The sequence below is a fragment of the Zeus faber genome, assembly GCF_960531495.2.
Source record: "Zeus faber genome assembly, chromosome: 8".
In the NCBI taxonomy this organism is placed as follows: Eukaryota; Metazoa; Chordata; class Actinopteri; order Zeiformes; family Zeidae; genus Zeus; species Zeus faber.
In genome coordinates, this window is record NC_137195.1 from 28,971,885 (window position 1) to 28,991,954 (window position 20,070).

General features: G+C 43.3%; 2 protein-coding genes across 3 annotated transcripts; one reads left to right on the forward strand and one right to left on the reverse strand.

The window, feature by feature from the left end:
- Window positions 1-1,665: 1,665 nt before the first annotated feature.
- Window positions 1,666-16,993, reverse strand: trmt11 (tRNA methyltransferase 11 homolog). Its single transcript, XM_080005959.1, has 13 exons — window positions 16,896-16,993; window positions 16,543-16,608; window positions 16,340-16,413; window positions 15,893-15,974; window positions 13,049-13,141; window positions 12,795-12,929; window positions 9,989-10,145; window positions 8,922-9,002; window positions 8,552-8,716; window positions 7,809-7,881; window positions 7,349-7,483; window positions 5,084-5,204; window positions 1,666-2,007 (listed from the first exon to the last, which is right to left on the reverse strand). The coding sequence occupies exons 1-13, from the start codon at window positions 16,974-16,976 to the stop codon at window positions 1,873-1,875; spliced, it is 1,398 nt and encodes a 465-aa protein (XP_079862085.1). The 5' UTR covers window positions 16,977-16,993; the 3' UTR covers window positions 1,666-1,872.
- Window positions 16,994-17,487: 494 nt separating this feature from the next.
- On the forward strand, window positions 17,488-19,309 carry LOC307234227 (actin-binding Rho-activating protein). 2 transcript variants are annotated; one of them, XM_080005842.1, is made up of 2 exons: window positions 17,488-17,566; window positions 17,942-19,309. In XM_080005842.1, the coding sequence occupies exon 2, from the start codon at window positions 17,999-18,001 to the stop codon at window positions 18,512-18,514; it is 516 nt and encodes a 171-aa protein (XP_079861968.1). In that variant the 5' UTR covers window positions 17,488-17,566; window positions 17,942-17,998; the 3' UTR covers window positions 18,515-19,309. The 2 variants fall into 2 exon arrangements, with proteins under 2 accessions (XP_079861968.1, XP_079861967.1); XM_080005841.1 differs by having other exon boundaries at window positions 17,495-17,571.
- Window positions 19,310-20,070: the final 761 nt, after the last annotated feature.

Consider the following 20,070-nt stretch of genomic DNA (forward strand, 5'->3'; position numbering starts at 1 on the left):
AAACCACTGACCGGTGAAGTGAATAACATTGATCAACTCGTTCCAATGGCACCTGTCAAGGGGTGGGATATATGAGGCAGCAAGTGAACAGTCAGTTCTTGAAGTTGATGTGTTGGAAGCAGGAAAAATGGCCAAATGTAAGGATCTTAGCGACTTTGGGGGTCAAATTGTGATGACAAGATGACTGGCTCAGAGCATCTCCAAAACAGCAGGTCTTGTGGGGTGTTCCCAGTATGTAGTGGTTAGTACCGACCAAAAGTGGTCCAAGGAAGGACGACCGGTGAACCGGTGACAGGGTCATGGCCGCCCAAGGGCTTAATGATGCGCATGGGGAACGAAGGCTAGCTCGTCTGGTCCAACCCCACAGAAGCGCTACTGTAGCACAAATTGCTGAAAAAAAGTTAATGATGGCTATGATAGAAAGGTGTCAGAACATTCAGTGCATCACAACTTACTGCGTATGGGGCTGCGTAGCCGGCAAAAGTGCCTACAATGGTCATGTCAGCATCAGAACTGGACCATGGAGCAATGGAGGAAGGGGGCCTGGTCTGATGAATTATGTTTTCTTTTACATCATGTGAATGGCAAGGTGTGTGTGCATTGTTTACCTGGGGAAGAGATGGCACCAGGATGCACTGTGGGAAAAAGAAAGGCCGGCAGAAAGAAATTCCACATGAATCACTATAAGGCTCTCCTCGGTGTCTGGACAGCATTACCGTAGCTGGATCGGAAAAGAGCTCCCGACCTTATTATAGGCATCATCATCTGAAGACTTAATCTCTCTGTCTCTCTCACACACACACACACACACACACACACACAAAACAGGAGACGACATATTACGAGGGGAAAGGAGAGCGCCTTGCTGACTTGTCTTGTGGAATCAGACAAGTCGGGCCCTGGTGGCAGCAGCGGCGTCGCAGCAAAAACTGCATCGTGGGAACTGTAAACGACCATAAAGCGCAGTGCACCACAGACAATGGCAGGTCTGGAGGTGTGGGGTGAGAGGGCAGAGGCCCAACTGATAAACACAGCGGCAGGCATTGGTGTACATAAAGGAGAGGAATAATTGACCCGGGCCCCACGTAAACAGTGGGTCGGAAAATCAGCTGAAAGCCGCTGACTAACTGTGCCAGCGTGTGGTGTGGTGTTTTGTGTTGGTGAGGTTGGGACGCAACCCAGGAGAAGTGCCCTAAATGCGGCTCCTTTGCCTCTACTGAAGATGGGCTGTAAAAATGTAATATTAGTCACCACTTGTAGTGGCAAGTAGACCCGAGGACAGAAAAGCGGACCCTCCAAAAGAAACAAGACATATATTGGTCTAAATCCTAGACCCACCATAGACCCTAGATGCAAGACCTACAATAACAAGTTCAGTCTGGCATCAGGAACGCCAGCCCATCACTTATCATGTGGCTTCGGTCTTGAAGTGTTAGCAGGGTTAGCATGCAGCCCATCGCCATCTCTGGAGTGAACACACAGGGATGAAATTGGTATCAACCTTCTCGTCTGATTCTGGTATAAGATTGACAAAACCACAAATTCCCCAAATAAGTGGTCTGTCGCTTTAAGCATTGAAAGTAGAGTATTTGTCTGGCATGGATCGACAACATGCTGATGAAAAGCCCCCTTCGCTGCCAAGCTGCAAAACAAGTGGCAATTAGGTCTCGCATCAGATGCATTTATTTTCAAAAAATGTCAACAGGCATAAAAACAGAATTCGAAAGCTCTAAACAATACAACGATTGGATCGACAATCTCCCTTTCATTTGATTCCGCTGACGACGACACTCAAGCCCTTTTCGCCAGGATCCTCCTTGTCCATCGCCATCGTCCCTTTACTGACGCTGGTGAAATACTCCACGGTTGCAGTCACTCTCCGTTGATGCCATTCTCCTCCTTTGGGCCCCTCTTGTTGACGCCGCTGAAGTACTTTTCTCTGAAGGAATTATGTCCCTGGTACGGGCTGAAGCGCTGCTCTGACAGATGGGACAGTAGGTCCGCCTCCTGCAGAGAAACACAGGTTGAAAAATGAAAGGATGGGTTTCAGTAGGTTTTTTTTTTTTTTAATTTAATTCCACTTTACTTCTGCCTCGTGAAATGGATTGAAACACAAGTTGCGGCACAATCCACTTTGACAAACGTATGTGGTAATTTGAGGGATGGTCAGGTGTAACCGTGGACAGGTCAAACGTATAAGATGACTAGTTCATGGGTGCTCTGTCAACTTTGAGGTGTGTGGTATTATTCAATAGTTCAGTTCAAGAGATTGAATTTAGATTATTAATTGAGATTAATTGAATTCAATGAATTTGTCCAAAAACAAAACAAAAAAAACCCAAAAAACAAAAAACAAGATTTCTAATGAGGCAGTTTTGTGGCGAAAGCCGCCACAGCCTCTCCAGCGACTGAGCGAGGGAGGAAGTGAGGTGCTGGAAAGAGGAGTAATGAACTCAGGAAATCGGAAAGTGATGAGTCAGGCCTGTGATTTGTCACCAACACCTTCCTCTTCCCGTCGGATGAGGCTGCCAAGCAACCTGCGGAGGAGTCAACGGTCCTTCTTCCACAGAGCCAGCGGAAAACTCCGGGTAACGGGACTGATGGACCAACTCCGGAGGCCACAATTTTTTATTTTAGTCCAGTCTTTTTTTCTGCCACACACACTTTAACCCCACGGCACATGACTGTCTTTTTAACCACTAAAAAGCACCGTGGAATTGTGCTTATAGTAATGCAAGACTGAAACTATTCATCCGTAGCGAACAAATCTCTTAATGATTTAGTACCTCCATTCTGACAAAACACATCTTTGGACAGAATTAAATGATTCTTGTGTCAAACGACTCTTATTCATCGAGCAAGAACTGAATCCAATGAACAGCGAGTCGGCAAATCCAACGACTCTTTTGACCTAATGTTCCCATTGTTCTGCTGGAGCTGGGGATCTGGATTCATTTGATGAATTTAGTGCAACCTCACAATTTTTATCTTGTGACACAACAGCTCATTTCCATAAGCACAATTTACCGATGTAGTGGTTGAAAACCCTCGTTTTAATGTAACGTAGCACAATAGTTCCGACCAACCACAACTGGTACGGGGCATTTTACACCACTTCAGAATTGTTTTGTTTTTTTCCACGGTGATCAAACACCGAGCGTCACACTTCATTAACAAGATAAACAACATTTGTTATTCCACCTTTTAACACCGGGCTTTCAAGGGGACATATTTATCTGCCTCACAGAGGCTATTACCACCATTTCTAATTAGAATATTTTACAAAAGCCAATTGGCCGATGGATCGGGTCTAAAGAGGATGAGTAAGTCAGGAGCACACACGCACACACACAAGAATGGAAATCTTTCCTACTGCCACATATATCCTGAGCATGAAGTTGAAAGGTGTGACAATATTTTGGCATAGAAGAAACAGGAAAAATCTGGAGATACATGCCGGTCAGATCAGATCAAACGACCCTGTGTGTGCGTGTGTGTGTGTGCGTGCGTGCGTGCGTGTGTGTGTGTGTGCTGCAGAGAGGCCCATCATGAGAGCAATTTGGTGTTTCCAAGTAGAGAAAAGTTGCCAGATCCAAAGATGGATTGTTTTCTATACGACGTGTGATTAAGCCATTTTAGGGTTCCCGGTATTAAAAAAGAAATATGGGCGAATCACAGCCAGGGGGGAGGATTTGATTTACCCCAGGACAGAACCGCTGGTTTTCAAACTATAATATTCAACATATGTAGTTTTCACTCAATTATGTGGTTGTATACACGAAACAAAACGACGGACACATACATTTTTTGTTTTAAAAGATGGGAATAAAAACAGACACACATGTGCACTTGGTTAACACCGAACACGCTCATATCTGCGAGACATAAAATATTAGGAGAAAAAAAAGTTATAATAACTCTAGGCGGTGACGTCTGCGTCGTTTATCACAACGATGCTACCGCAAATCCGTGCTTTCCAAAGGCCTCCGACAATTGGAGAATACGCTCGGCCTTGGACTCACACAGAATTAACATACATAAAAAGGGCAAATGTCTTCCATCCTATGTTCAAGGACCTCTGGTGAAACAAAAATTTGTAGCTGCTTCGCTCGTCACCACGTGCAAGAGGGAGGAACAGTTCAATAAACATACTGTATGAGGGATTTATTTTGTTATTATTATAAATTATTTATAGGACTGTACCCAACTCAGAATTTTGTCAGTCAAATCGAATTTGGGTGTTCAATGCGAGTACTCCACTATTCAGCATAAAAAAACTAAAAACAGTGTGTTCTTGGTTTTTTTATCTGGTGGAACAGGGCACGGCTCTCCGCCATTGGGCCGCACGGAGAGCCGTGCCTCCCCCCATCGGAATCCCGTGGTGATGCTTTGCTTCTCACTGCAGTAAGAAAAAAAACATAGTCACAGCCCTAGGCCCAATCCTAACTTTATAAGAAACAGCCATTCCATAAATTGCGTTATGCATGCGCTACTGTATATTCTGTTTCCATTGGAAACCGGATGTTGGAAAAAATAAAAATAAAATTTAGTTTCAAATTGAATTCTGGGACTAATTTGGGATGTTATGGATCGCCACTTTAAGTACACATCTGCATCTTTACACACATTAGAACTGCGGAGGCAACCTCACATCAATTAACACAGACACAGGTTGGTTTACGGGGTCATCTAGAAAAACCTTTAAAGACCAGATAATATGGGATTATGTCGATTTAGAAATGAAATGAAATGTGAATGAATGTATATATGAATATTAATGAAATATTTGAATCATGAGAAATCAGGCAATGCATCTTAACTATTTGAATTATTATTATTATTTTTTTTTTCAAACAGCATTAAAGCCTTTTCGGATTATGAGGACACTAAATATGACACGACAATACCAATGTCCTATTAATAATGGTGTGTATTCAGGTGTGATATACTGTACCATATTATGGACACACACGTTCTTGCACTGGTATCAAAGTGAGGACCTATGTGGCTGGTGCACTTCTAAACAATTGTACATTGGACGGAGTCTGGTCCTCCAAGTGTGGTAAAACACACACACACTGACCTGCGGCTCCTTGAACTTCTCCATGGTGAGGAGGCGGCGGGAGGTGTGGCTGGAGAGCGTCTGCTCACAGTTACTGACCAGCCTGAGACATGGGTGGAGGGGGACCATCTCCTCACAGTACCTGGGACGGACACACACACAGATTGATCTCTCTCGTGCCACAACAGTACAATCCTGCACTATGAGAAGCCGTCGCTGAAACCCTGACTAGCCCCCGACGCCTGGTCGTACCTGAAGCGGTGGTCAACAGTGCCCCCTACTGAGAAACCAGAGAAGGTAACAAGAGTAGGAAAGCAGGGCTGAGTGCTATGTATATTTGTTTAGAAACAGAAACCATTTAAGATATTTTAATGGGAGTGGCTATTGAGCTTCCTCTCAGTCCCATACATGACGTTCATAAACTGGGAGGTGTCAATAAAGAAACACTGGGCCTTTGAATCAATTTGAAAGTAGAGCTGAGGTATACTACTGATTCACATATAAAAGACAGAGCCAAAGTACCGTACATTTTCAAGCGGCCAAGCATTATTTAAAATCGTAAATGTACCACAAAGCGAGCTGGGAAAAACAAAACACACCGAAACACATAGGTACATAAACAAATATGAGCATAGCTAAGCAGAAGCAGTATGAAGACGAATATAAAAACAATATCTGAATATCCCAAACTGTAGAGGAGGGTTAGGGTTGCTAGCTGCGACATATTCCATCAAATTAAGACTTTAACTGAAGTGGAAAACTGGAAGGTTCTTGAAGATTTCTCTTAAAAGTTAATTAAGACGAACACACGTCTTTATCGCTAATTGATACATAAACTGTACAGGGGACTGTGGGAATGATAGCAATTTGTCAAAATTAGCTCACATGGTCTCTATATCAGTGGCTTTCAAACTTTTTTAGTCGTGTACCCCCTCTAATATCTTTTCAGCTGAGTACCCCCTTTACTGGCATTGGGAGAAAAAAACAAAAGATTTATATTAATGATACATAAATAATGTACGTCGTATGTGCGCCGTTTGTGTTTTTTATTATATTATATACAACCAATATTTCAATTAACACTTTATTTTTGCCGTACCCCCTGCAGTCAGTAATTGGGGTATGATAATACCCCAATTTGAGAAACACTGCTCTACAGTATATGACTTTCCTTCTTTATGCATCTTCCGTAGAATCTGTATTTTCACTGAAAAAGAGAGTGGGAAGGACTAAAGGGGGAGGAGGGTGGTCAGGCCCAGTCTAGACACCAGTCTGGTGCTGACAAGAGCTTGCGTCAGCTGTCAGCACACACAGAAACCAACAAAGGACACACGTACACATATGGTCAGAATGACAGAAACTTGATAACTCCGCTAGAGCCCCAGATTAAGCCCAGGAGACGAGCTAGGTCTGCGCACACACACACACACACACACACACACACACACACACACACACACACACACACACACACACACACACACACACACACACACACACACACACACACACACACACACACACACACACACACACACCATAAGGATGGAGTGAGTTAACACGCTCCGCTGATGAGTAGCCGATGTGAACATGCGAACATGGTGTCACAGTGTGCTGGCACTCTGCGTGCACAAATTCCAACACACATATGTACTGTTATGCGCATGGATTACCTCAGCACCTTCGATCTCAACAGTTCATAATCAGGTCGTCCCCCCCCCCCCCCAGCCCTGTAATGAGTAGGCGTCCGCCACCCGCCCTTTAAAGTCACAACACCTGCGCTCTCAGCCAGCAGCAGGGCTACTGCTATACCGTGGGAGGGACACAAACAACGTCGAACTTTGTTGAAGATAATTGGGCCTGACGCAGATTCCATGTAACGCGGCCTTAGCGCCGTCTGTTGTGGTTGACCCAGGTTGAGCTGGAGGGAAGGGTTTAAGCTCCGCAACACCTGTTTGCTGCTCATGTAAACAGCCTTGCTGACATGACTTATGGGAAAGTGAATGGAACAGGGCTGATGGGAAGTAAGGTAACAAAAACTGATTGGATGGCATCATACAACATTGGATTTAGATAAATAGATGCTTGCAAAGCATTAATAGAGTTAATAGAGTTTAGAAGATTAGTTGACTATGAAACCGATCCTATCGACACCCTATCAAGGAAGCGAAAGCTCACTGGCCCAACAAGGAGTTGCTTTGATGCTATATGGAAAAGGATTGAATTAAAATACTAAATACAAAACCAATTTTGAAACGAAACAAGAGCACAAGTCCGAATACTTACTCAGGACTGTAGATAGGCAGCCAGTAGACGAGCCTCCCGCCCATGACCAGGTGGTGGGCAGAGAAGTTTAACAGATCGGCAAAGATGTCACTCAGGTGGTACGCCATGGACACGGACACATGGCTCTCTCCACAACTGGCTCGGACGAAAAAAATAAATAATAATAAATACGTTTGCTTCAGACTAGTCAGAGACAAGCTGCCACGACCAAGTCAAACCCAACATCCCCAGTCCACAGTCCACAACCAAGGTCTTTCTATGCACTGAACAGACGAACGAAAAATAAAGACAAAAATAAAGACTACGTCAAGTATAAGCAACAAAGCTGCATTTTACAATGACTGGAGTCAGACTGAGTCCAAGTCCTGGAACGTAACTGCAAGACTCCTTGGAGGTTATGGCGGACGTTAACAGTTTAATACAATCGCTTGGGGGTTGATCCAATTGTCCAGAAACTTACAAGTCCTCGGGTGGTTTGGTGGTGTCTTTGTGCGAGCCTGTTCTTCTTGTGGACTCACGAATACCGTAGGGTGCTGCAGAAAAACATGGTAATGATAAGTGCATGAGTTTTTTAACAGCTTGTACTATAGCTCGCCATTTTCATCAAAAACATATCATGGTTGTAGCTTGGAAGTTACAACTTCAAACAGGGTTCATTCTGGCATTACAACATTAAATTCAAACACTTTCAATACTTCAAGCACAATTCTTTCATTTTCAAGGAATTTGCACAAAACAAAATAAGATTGACATTAAAATTGATTATTTTATTTAAAAAAAATAAAATAATCGTAATCTCATCATCTGTTTTTTATATAAGTGTATCTATTACATCTATTATTACATATATCTATTATGAATCTCATTGCTGTCTACTATTATAAGTGTCTATTTCCAACCATGCTAGATTCAACTTAGATTTCCCTGGCATAATCTATGTTGTAAAAGTGATTCTTTGTTAAAAAAAATGTTAATACATGACAATTTGTATAACAAAACCAGGGAGGAATATCACAATTTGCAATGGTTGCTGTTTTTTCTAGGACAGAGCAAAGGGGGCTCATTTTCAAGGTGTACCGGTACTTAAATTTCTGATGACGAAATTCAAGCACCTCAAGGAGCTGGTGAGAACCCTGTCCAAAGTAGCTTCTCCAAACAAAAAGTGTCAAATTGCTAAAAATGCCCTAAAACCTACAGACGTACGGTCGGTGATGATGGCATCGAACAGCAGTCCTTGCCTCCAGACGGCTTTGGAGGCGTCGGACACCATCACGTCTACGTAAGACTTCTCGGTTCCGTACTGGCGCAGATTGGCTCGAATGTTCTCGTCGGGGCCGCGCCACTTCTGGTTTGTACGGCTGGATCTGCCTGGAGCAATTTAACCAACAGTTCACATGCTTCGATCAGGCGAGAAAAGGAAAAGCGAGTCTGAACGGGTCCTTTTGGGAAAAAGTTCACTTTCTTCACCAACTCCAGCGTCTCCTCCAAAGTAAAAGCTAAGGCACGCATAAATCATTATCGCGTAAAGACATTAATCATTGATTTTGTTAGCGTGGAGAAGGGCGAAACTTACCTTTGCCGTGGATGGTGTTGTAGTCGATGTCCGTTCCACAGACGTAGGCTCCGAAATGAGAGCACGCGACCAACAAACTGCCTGAGAGACGTTGATTCACAAAAGAGGGAACATCATAAGGGTTTGGCATTACATACATAAAAAATCCAAATCCATTGAAATCCATTGAAATATAAATATCATTAATTTAAAACTGCTTAGTTAATGGTCATAAACTGATAAAAGTTTCTTATTTTTTTGGTCATTGTTTAATATTTCTTTAATGATTGATAGACGGATAAGTGAATAAATCTTCACGTTTTTTTTTTCTTCTCAATGAAGTTGAAGAGATTAACGACTTATGTTTTGAAATTCGTACTGAATGTTTCCACAATATCAACATCAATATCACAAAAGTAGGACAAAAGTAGGATAAAAGCTGGATAAAAACATGACAAAAGCAGGATAAAAACAGGACAAAAGTAGGATAAAAGCTGGATAAAAGCTGGATAAAAACAGGATAAAAACAGGACAAAAGTAGGATAAAAGCTGGATAAAAGCTGGATAAAAACAGGATAAAAACAGGACAAAAGTAGGATAAAAGCTGGATAAAAACAGGATAAAAACAGGACAAAAGTAGGATAAAAGCTGGATAAAAACAGGATAAAAGCAGGATAAAAACAGGAGAAAAGCAGGAGAAAAGTAGTATAAAAGGTGCAAAAGTAGGACAAAAGCTGGACAGAAGTAGGATAAAAGCTGGATAAAAACAGGACAAAGGCAGGATAACAACAGGACAAAGGTACGATAAAAGCAGGATAAAAATAGGATAAAAGTAGGATAAAAGGAGGACAAAAGAAGGAGTTTCCACACACAGGCAGATGTTCTTGACATTAGGCCTAAGAGCTGTCTTGGACACATAGGTGATGAGAATTGGATCAGGACTCTTAAAATGGTGAAAAGGTTATTTTTCACAATGTTAGATGCCACTTTTCTTTTGTTGTTATGAAATTAAAAAGTTTAAAGTCTCAATGTATGAAGCCACCAACGATTCATCTCCAAGGGCGTTTCAGATACACACTCTCGCTTACCGGTGCCGACAAATGGATCAAAGACGAGGTCATTCTCTTTAACCCTGGCATGGTTGGCCATGATGAAGGACAGCCCGGCGTCCATGCTGGTGTTGCCGATGAAGTGTCTGTTCTTCACACTGTATGAGCGAATAAGCTCACGCTGGCCATCCGCGACCTGCGATGATGTTTTCCATCGTCGTAAAAACACACACACACACACACACACACACACACACTTAATTTACAAGCGCTGGACACATGAAGCGAGCCGCCTGTTAATAACACCAAATAAGCATTACATAGGTGAAACTTATTAGACCCTATTATCATGTTATTAATGAACAAATTCTTATTACATATTGACATAATTTGCACTTAAACGTGGCGTACAGAAGATCGTTTTCCTGGCATCCCATCGTTAGGGACGCCAAAAACCGTCTGGGATCCGGCACCCCCGGGACTCAGGCACACCACCTGCTCGCCTCCACCTGGTTCGTCTGAGAGGTGGAGTTTGAGCGTGTGCGATTTTCCCGAAAGATGGTGAAAATTGCCTGGGCAATTTTTGGTTATTGAAGAATCTGATTCTCGGTTTCAAATGGCTCTTATATTATATGCAATATTTTTTCAGACTTTTAGACTAGTCAAGTTAAACTTCCATTTGAACGGAAGTTCATTTATCAGTAACACCAACACAGTAACTTATAACCAGCCTTTAAAATATACATTTCACTTACAAGCCTGGCACGCACACTTTAAGCGAGCCGCCTGTTAATTACCGGCAAAGCCGCTCATCTGAAGCTGTAATTATTGTTCTGAATAGGTGTTTTCCCACCAAACAGTTCTGGTGACTCCCTGAGGGGAACTAGGAAGTGGGGAGATCCCCCGAGGACTAAATACCGTCATGGGCTTTTTTTTTTACTGGTCGCACTGCACTGGAACTCTGAAGTGACGCTGAAGTTACGGGCGGCGCACTGGGATTATGTGGCGCACGTTAATTCATTCAATTAATGTCAGAAAATAAAATTAATACATCTACAATAAAAAATACAATTTTTATTGGTTTTTAATGTAATTGTTTTTTTGGTTTATTGTATTACCGCTGAGTGTACGTGGGCTGGTTCGAGCTCAGAGCGATGCGACCCCAGCTCCAATTGGCAGCACATCGAAGTTTCCTTGAGCAAGACACTGAACCCTTAACTGCTCTCGATGAGCTGGTGTGCGGGGTGGGATATATTAGGCATCAAGTGAACAGTCACTTCTTGAAGTTGATGTGTTGGAAGCAGGAAAAATGGAAAAGCATAAGGTTCTGAGTGATTTTGACAAGGGCAAAATTGTGATGTTTAGACAACTGGGTCAGAGCATCTCTAAAAAGGCAAGTCTTGAGGGGTGTTCCCAGTATGCAGTGGTTAGTACCTACCAAAAGTGGTCCAAGGAAGGACAACCAGTGAACCGGCGACAGGGTCATGGGCGCCAATGCTCATTTATGCATGTGGGGAGCGCATTTGGAACAATCGCTTAGAAGAGCTACTGGAGCACAAATTACTGAAAAAGTTCATGCTGTCTATGATAGAAAGGTTATAGAACACACAGTGCATCACAGCTTGCTGCGTACGGGGCTGCATAGACGCAGACCGGTCAGAATGCCCATGCTGACCCCTGTCCATCACCGAAAGCGCCTACAATGGGCACGTGAGCGTCAGAACTGGACCATGGAGCAAAGGAAGAAGGTGGCCTGGTCTGATGAATCAAGTTTTCTTCTACAACATGTTGATGGGCGGGATTAAGGTCCGATCCAATGGAGCATGTGTGGGATGTGCTAGAACAACAAGCCCGATCCATGGAGGCCCCACCTTGCAACCTACAGGACTTACAGGTTCTGCTGCTAATGTCTTGGTGCCAGATACCACAGGACATCTTCAGAGGTCTTGTGGAGTTCATGCCTCAATGGATCAGAGCTGTTTTGGCGGCACGAGGGGGAGCTACACAATATGACTATTTACAATTTGAATAACAGAACCGGGGAAGGATATCACAGGCTTTCAATGGTTGCGTATTTTCAAGGACTTTAACACTTCGGAACAATAGGGGCTCATTTTCGAAGTATTCCAAGACTTACTTTTCTGATGGTGAAATTAAAGCACTTCAAGTACCTCAAGGACCCGGTAAGCGCCCTGTTGGGACAGTTTTAAATTTCACTTAGACCTTTTATCGCTCATGTTTCTGTCCCACCCCATCATATCTCCCACCCGATTTGCACAACAACCATAATGTGAATTTTAATGCCAATGCCAGGTTTTGGTGTAGATCCTTATTGCAAACATTTTGTTCACTGTTTTGGAATATAAAGGGTTATAATTAATCAGGTTTATTGTACATTCATCTTTCTGCTTCACTGTTTTAGTTATTGCATAGAACCGTATATTTCATTTTTGGACATGCCCTTTTAATTTTTCGTTTTTTTCATATTTTATATTTTTATTTTTTTATAGTTTTTCCTGTTATTTTAAGGTTGTATCTGTTGTTTATCACAAGCTTTAGTTATACTTATATTGGCAGATTTCTTAATTTTTTATTTCAATGAAAATAACTACACTGTATATTCTTAGGTTGTTTAGTATTACTTTAATACTTATTTTATATACTTTGTTAAGCTGTTTATTACTTATGACTTGTTTATATTTCAATGTATATATTGTGAATTTATCCTATGTCCTGAGCTGCTGCAACATCTAGATTTTGCCTAAGAGGGATTCATAATATGTCTTATCTTATTAATGTAAAAATCAAACTCTCATCTAATAAAGGTCGGCCATTTTGGTCTTACCCATCGGCCAAAGTAGACATGGAAAGGCTCTTCGGGGATGTTGTTGGGATCGGTGCCGTAGTCTTCCAACAAACAGAAAACGTGGTCCGGGCTCTTCAGGCTCACTGCGCCCTCAAATGGAAGATACTCCATAGCCTGAGAGGGGCATGAAGCATAACAGTCATGTTTTGAGGCATTTGCAATCACTCTCTCAAATTCTATATTTTTTTGCCCACACCCATGTTCATACAGGTGGGAAGGAACATCAGACTCACATCAATCCTCTGGATTCTGTCCTTAAACTCCAGTGTTTTGTTGAAGGTGTAGACGTTGATTCTGTATGTTGAGTCTTTCTGCAAATATGGGGACTGTAGAAGGTGGTGTTGGTGGAAAATGGAAGAAGATTTTTTTTGGAGAAGAGTTACATACTTGCTCCCGACAGTAATGTAAATGTAAAACAATTGTATAGGACAATCCCACCAAATATTAAGTTAAAGTTCATTATTTGTCAAATATGCCCGTAAACAAAACAGGCAGTAGCAGTCATTGCTGGCCATCAAATTCTTGTGTTCCATGCTCTCTTCAACAATGCAGGTAAGTAAGATGAACAAGTCAACCTTAAAAAGTATAAAGTAGTATTCAAATAAGTAACAAAAAAAGAGTAATAATATATTACTTTAATATATTAAAGTATTCAAGTGTATATAGAAGCAAGAATATGTACAATAGATAATATACTGTATAGTGCAGTAGAACAGTAGTGTCGACATCCCATTTGTGCAAAGGCTGTTTCACCATAAAGTGTGTGTGTGTGTGTGTGTGTGTGTGTGTGTGTGTGTGTGTGTGTGTGTGTCTGTATGGAGTTGGGTAGGTGCGGGTGTTCCAGTAGCGTTTGCCAGATGGTACCAGAGTGAACAGCTGGTGGCTGGGGTGGCTGCGGCCACTGAATATCCTCAGGGCCTTCCTCCCACACCTCTGAGTGTAGAGGTCCAGTATGGCTGGCAGCTCAGACCTGGCAATGTGCTGTGTAGTTTTCACCATCCTCTGTAGAGCCTTGCGGTCGAGCACGTGCAATTGTCATACCAGGCGGTGATGCAGCCAGTCAGGACACTCTCAATGGTGCATGGATAGAAGTTGCAGAGTATCATGGAATCCATGCCGAACCTCATCAGCCTGTGGAGGAAGAAGAGCAGTTGTCTCGCTGCCTTGACAATGATGCCAGTGGGATGAGACCAGGACAGGTCCTCGCTGATGTGGACCCGAAGGGACCTGAAACTGCTGATTCACTCGACTGCATTTATGTGAATCGGGGCATGTTGTCCTTCATGCAGCTTCCTGTCCACAATAAGCTAATTTGTTTTGTTGACGTTGAGATGGAGGTTGTTGTCCTGGTGCCATGATGTCACGGCTCTCACGTCATCTCTGTTGGCCCTCTTGTTGTTACCAGTGATCAGGCCAATGACTGTGGTAGAGTCAGAAAACTTTTTGATGGAGTTGGAGCTGTGAGTGGCTAGGCAGTCATGTGTGAACAGGGAGTACAGGAGGCGGCTGAGCACGTAGCCCTGGGGGGCTCCAGTGCAGAGAGTCAGTGTGGAGATGGTGGTGCCCATCCACACGGCCTGGGGCCTGCCCATCAGGAAGTCCAGGCTCCGTCTACACAGGGCTGTGTTGAATCCTAGGTACCTGAGGTTAATGATGAGGTTAGAGGGCACAATGGTAGGTCAATTTGGTTTGCTGTAGACATACAGTATGTGTTCCTCTGCTCCAGGTAGGAGAGGGCAGTGTGGTCTGCGGCGGCGATGGTGTAGTCTGTAGACCTGTTTGGCCTGCCGAACTGTAGTAGTGGGTCCAGGGTGTCAGCCAGTGAGCAGGTGATGTGGGTTTTGACTAGCCGCTCAAAGCACTTTATGATGACCTGCGTGAGTGCTACCGGGCAGTAGTCATTTAAACAGGGAGCTTTTGTTCTCTTGGGAACAGGGACAATGGTGGTCTTTTTAAAACATTTGGGGACTATTGACTGGAGCAGTGATAGGTTGAAGATGTCTGTGAATTCACCCGCCAGCTGATCTGCATACGCCTTGAGTACTCTGCCGGGGATACCGTCAGGGCCAGGCGCCTTGTGTGGATCAATTATTTTGAAAGATTTCAACACCTCTGCCCTGGATATTTACAGTGGGCAGTAGTCCTGGTCCATTTCTATATCCACAACTGGTGTCTTAGGTGTGTTCGGAGCGCATCTCCGGTATTCTTTAAGAGCCCCTGAGTTGTAAGCGGCAGTCTGAGCTTTAAGCCGAGCACAGACTTTGCCGTTTACCCCTGGCTTGGTTTCGGTATGTTCAAACATTAACCCTTGGAACAACACTGTTGATGCACTTGCCTATGTATCTGATGCCTGATTCTGTGAATGCGTCAATGTTATTGTCGTGGAAGACACTCTACTCCATAGTGCCTAAACAATGACGTAGGGCAGAGTGTGATTGGTCGGACCAACGCTGGATGGTCTGGGTCACAGGCATTTCCTCAGGCAGTCTCTGTTTGTAGGCGAGGAGCAGCAGAATTGAGGAGTTATCTGATTTGCCGAAAGAAGGTCGGAGGAGGGCCTTACATCCTTCCCGGAACAGAGTGTAAAATGGTCAAGCGTGTTACCTCCGCACCTAGGACAGCGTATGTGTTGATAAAATCCTGGCAGGACTTCCTTCAGATTGGTGCGGTTTCAATCGCCAGCCAGAATAAACACAGCCCCGGGGTGTAAAGTCTTGTGCCTGTCAATAACTCCATACAGCTCCATACAGATGGCTGTTGATTGTAATGAAAAATTTGTTTCCACTCTAGTTGTGATTTCTAAGAGTGTTTGTCTATCATATTGTGTAAAAGCCCTTGCATGTTACAAAAGTACTAAGAAATAGCAACAAAAAACAAAGAAAAACGCAAAGTTGAAGAGCAGCTCAAAAGACGGTGATCATACCATATGATGCTGTCTTAGTGTATATATATATATATATATATGTATATATATATGGCTCAAATACTGTAGAATTTGCATCCAGACAGAATTGACGGAAAGTGCTCATCTAATTCAGCTCAGCATAACACAACTCTGAAAACCGTGCATCACCAACCATGTTCTCAGGTGGATATGCCAAGAGGGATGTTTTGAGTTGGCCGTGTGTCTGTCCATGACCCCATAATTCAAAAGCAGACCTAAAAGACACCAGGATATAAAAAGGTTAAAAAAAAAAAAAAATGTTTTAAAAGAACATAATGTTTTTATTGATTTAAAAAACATTCAAATATTAAAAAAATCGAACAGGCGGTTAAAGAAAGTCAAAATTTTCATGAAGAAAGTTTCCAAGTCAGGTCACGGCATAATTTGAAGCATGTTTTTTTACTACAGTTTTTCCACTAAAGATTCAAGATTCAAGAGGTTATTCGTCACATACATACTGTATACATATGGTCATACATATATGCAGTGAAATGTCATAGGTTACTTCTGTCAAATGTGGTTTCTGTACATACGTGTCTTTGGATAAGAGCTTCTGCAAAAACATACACTGAACACTTACTTTGCACAAACAGATCTGGCCATGATTCCACGTACATGTTCCTCTGATAATCCATCCAGGCACCAGAAGGGAGACTGGGAGGAGAACATATGAGACACTTATTAAAAGGGGCAGGCTCTGAAAGAGTTGTTCTTACTCCGAAAATAAAAAAAAGTGAATTAGCTTAATCTTTGTCAACTTTTTGGACAAATAACCGCTGCAACCTTTTCTTCGAATTTTTCCCCAGGACGAAATGGTTTCCCTCTGAGAGACAGTAAAGCCTTGATCTCCTGGAAGGTGGAACACATCATTGAACATTCTTATCGCACCCGTCACATGCTTACAAACACCAAAAGTTCACAATAATATCACATCCAAAATTCGGGACAAGGAACCGAAACCAACGTAACCCATTTGCGCCATTGAAAAAAACTACAACTCACAACAGTAGCTACGGTAGCTAATACTAATACCACGGAACTGGAGTTCAGATGTCACAATTAAGATATTTTAACGAAGTAAACCCATTTAGTGAGTATTAAAAAAGGAAGATTTTACGTTGTAAATGAAAAATTACCGGTAATCTGAAATCAAGATTGTCTTGTGCTAGATGTAGCAAATACTGTGAGCATGATCGTCGACCACAGGGAGCCGCCATGTTTGGTGTTACATCAAAATAGGTCCGACGGGGTACCGGAACCTCCGGACAAATTGCCATTAGCTAACGGGCAGTTTGTATAAAAATTATAAACTCCCGTACCCGATACCATTTAATGGTAAATAACGATAATGTAACATAAAATAACGATTAACGTTAACTATAGTACCAAACTTATTGAAAATTGAACTACCGGTAACACATTCTTATGCGTGACATTCCAAATTCCAACTGTTGGTTCGCCTGATAAAACGTTGCCTCTTGGTCGAAAGCTGCTTGACAGCTCCGCAGCGATTGGACAGGGATCCAGTGCCCACGCCCTCTCCAAGCGCTCATTCGTGGAGCCTGCTGTCCGTCAATCTGGCGGCCCCTCCCCTCCGGCAGGAGAGCATCCGTACTTTGCAGCAGCAGCAGCAGCAGCAGCAGAGCAGCGCTGCTCTGCTGCTGCTGCTGCTGCTGCTGCTGCTGCTGCTGCTGCTGCTCTGCTGCTGCTGCTGCTGCTGCAGGCTGCGGCGTCCGGGCTCCGAGCTGCTCTTGAAGGAACCGCGTTGCAGCTGAAGTGGTTGTCAGAGTGCCCGTTGATGAGGAATGTAAGGTGAATTTGTTATGTTTACTTTGCAAATCCCTAAAAAACGTTCGGAAGACAGTTAGGCCAACTGTTTTGAACTTTGATATAGGAGGCTATTTGAAGTATTTCTTTGGAGTTTCACGAATCTAGAGGTATTTTGAGTGGCGGCCTATTAATCACCAGTGCTCTCTCTAGTTATCTGTGATCTAGGGTCAACTCATTAGTTTAAAAGCAGCAATTACAACTTTAGGCCTTCAAACCAATTCAACCGTATATATTTCTGCAGACATTGTTGCATTGTGTTTAAAGAGAAAAAGGTTTATCTGTTGTTTATCACAAGCTTTAAGTGAGTTTCCATGGAGGTTTCCATGGAATTGATTCAAACTCATCGTTTCAGAAAAACAAATGATACACATTTTTCGGAGCCAAAAGACAACTACGGTGGTCCACCTCCATGGAAAGGGAAAAGAGCCCCCCACCCGCTGCCCAACCCGGCGACAATGACCTGGCGGTGTGCCCCGGCTCCGTGACATGCCTGAGGGAGAACTGGCAGAAGTGGTCCGAAGAGCACCGGGAGTATCAGAAGCACAACCCCTTCAGCCACGAGGCCGGGCCCGTCACGACGCCGGCGGGTCCCCAGAGGGGACGGTGGGACGGCTACGGGAGGCCCCCAGAGGGCTCCAGGACAGAGCGGCGGGGGCTGGACGCTCACAGGCACGTCGGCAGGGAAGTGGAGGAGCTGCGCGAGGTGATCAAGGGCATCGGGCGGCAGGAGGGTGTTGCCGACGGCGACATAGGGGCCAAAGTGTTCACGGTGGAGTTCGGTCAACTGTTCAAGCACTACGTGAACATCTCCAACAAGGTGGTGGGGGTCCTGCTCCGAGCCAGGAAGCAGGGGCTGGTGCATTTCGAGGGGGAGATGCTCTGGCAGGGACGGGACGACCACATTGTGATCACCCTGCTACGCTGATCACAACGTCATTATTCCTGCTCAATGCAAAGACACAGCAGAGCCCACTCCAATGAGCAGTCATGACTATGTTCTGTTTTCTATTTTTTTGGGCTATTTGAATATATATTTCACAATTGTTATTTTTACTTCACATCATATGCTACTTTCTTTTATTATAATTTTTATTCTCCAAATTTTTCAGACTGTTAAAGAAGCAATACACAACCCTTTTGCTTGAACTCATCATTATAAAGTTAGTATTGATTGCACAGTGTAATGGCTATAGAATAATGGCACCATCAGCATTTAAATTGGTTAGCAAAGATTTAAAAAAAAATTATAATAATTTACATCCCTAACTTAAGGCGTTCTCGGTTGTTTGCTACACTGGGCCCCATGACACGGTAGGTGAGTGATTTGCATGATACAAAACATTGAAAAAAGTCTAAATGCACGGGTCTTGCGTATGTTCGCCGTCAAAATAGCTCCCGCTGTCAATATGTGTAAATCTAAATCACGCAAATTATCGAATGTTGCACGTGTGGGTAGGCTATTTGTCGTTTCAAAAGGTAGTTATCCCATCGGCGGCTGGCATTATCTGCTGAAGTTTAATGATAGGATTAGCTCTTTTTGCTGTGGATAACTTAAGCTAACCATTTATATTTTTAAATGTGTTTGGCTTTATTTAATGTTTTTGCAAAGACTTTAGCGAGGGCATAGGTCTGCATTTGTCTTAAGATGTCGACATTGACACTAACGGTTGGTTATTTGTCGTCCAAAATAAAATAAAGATTTAGAGGTTTTTCTATCGTTCAGGCTGTTGGGTGAGACTATACTGGAATGAGCTGTGCTCATCCTCAAACAGTGTGTGTAAACAAGACTTTGCTGGCTTTATGAATTCATCTAATTTGAACTGAAGTTTATGTACTATGACCGTAACATTTGCAACAGTTTCTCTGCCTTCTGTAGATGCATTATTCATTCCTTCAAGTGGAAAGCATGCAGTTGAATGCTGCACAACATGTTGCAACTTTACCACTGCCCCCTTTGCCCTAAATACAAACCCAGCTTACCATCCAGGCTTCAGCAGCATCTAGAAGTCCACATAAAAATGCCCCCACGTTTAAAGGTGTTGCAGTTTCGCCTGCCACACCCGAGTGGCATTTTTAGGGGCCCCCGACAGATATACAGGCAATGGGGTTGAAAACACACCAGTTTTATTGTAGAGAGTGGGCAAGCTGGAACAAGGCCGGGGCAGATGGAACATATGTCATGACAAGGGCTCCTCTCCTGTTGCTCATTGGTTACTCTAACTAGCAACAGGCGTACAGCCACCCTGATCCTGGGCCCAATTACCTAGACCCAAGACAAGTATGGCTGCTCAAACCACACCACCCCCACTTTATTACCCCTGTGTTTACCACAAAGGGGTAACTTATATATATGAAAGTGTGTGTTCTTGAGTCTTGTTCGTCATTGGCTAATATCAACTTTTTTTCTTGACTTGCTCACAGATAAGATTTGCAGATGCAATTTAAACTGCAGGTTTCATTGCCCTGTTTGTGACAAAACTA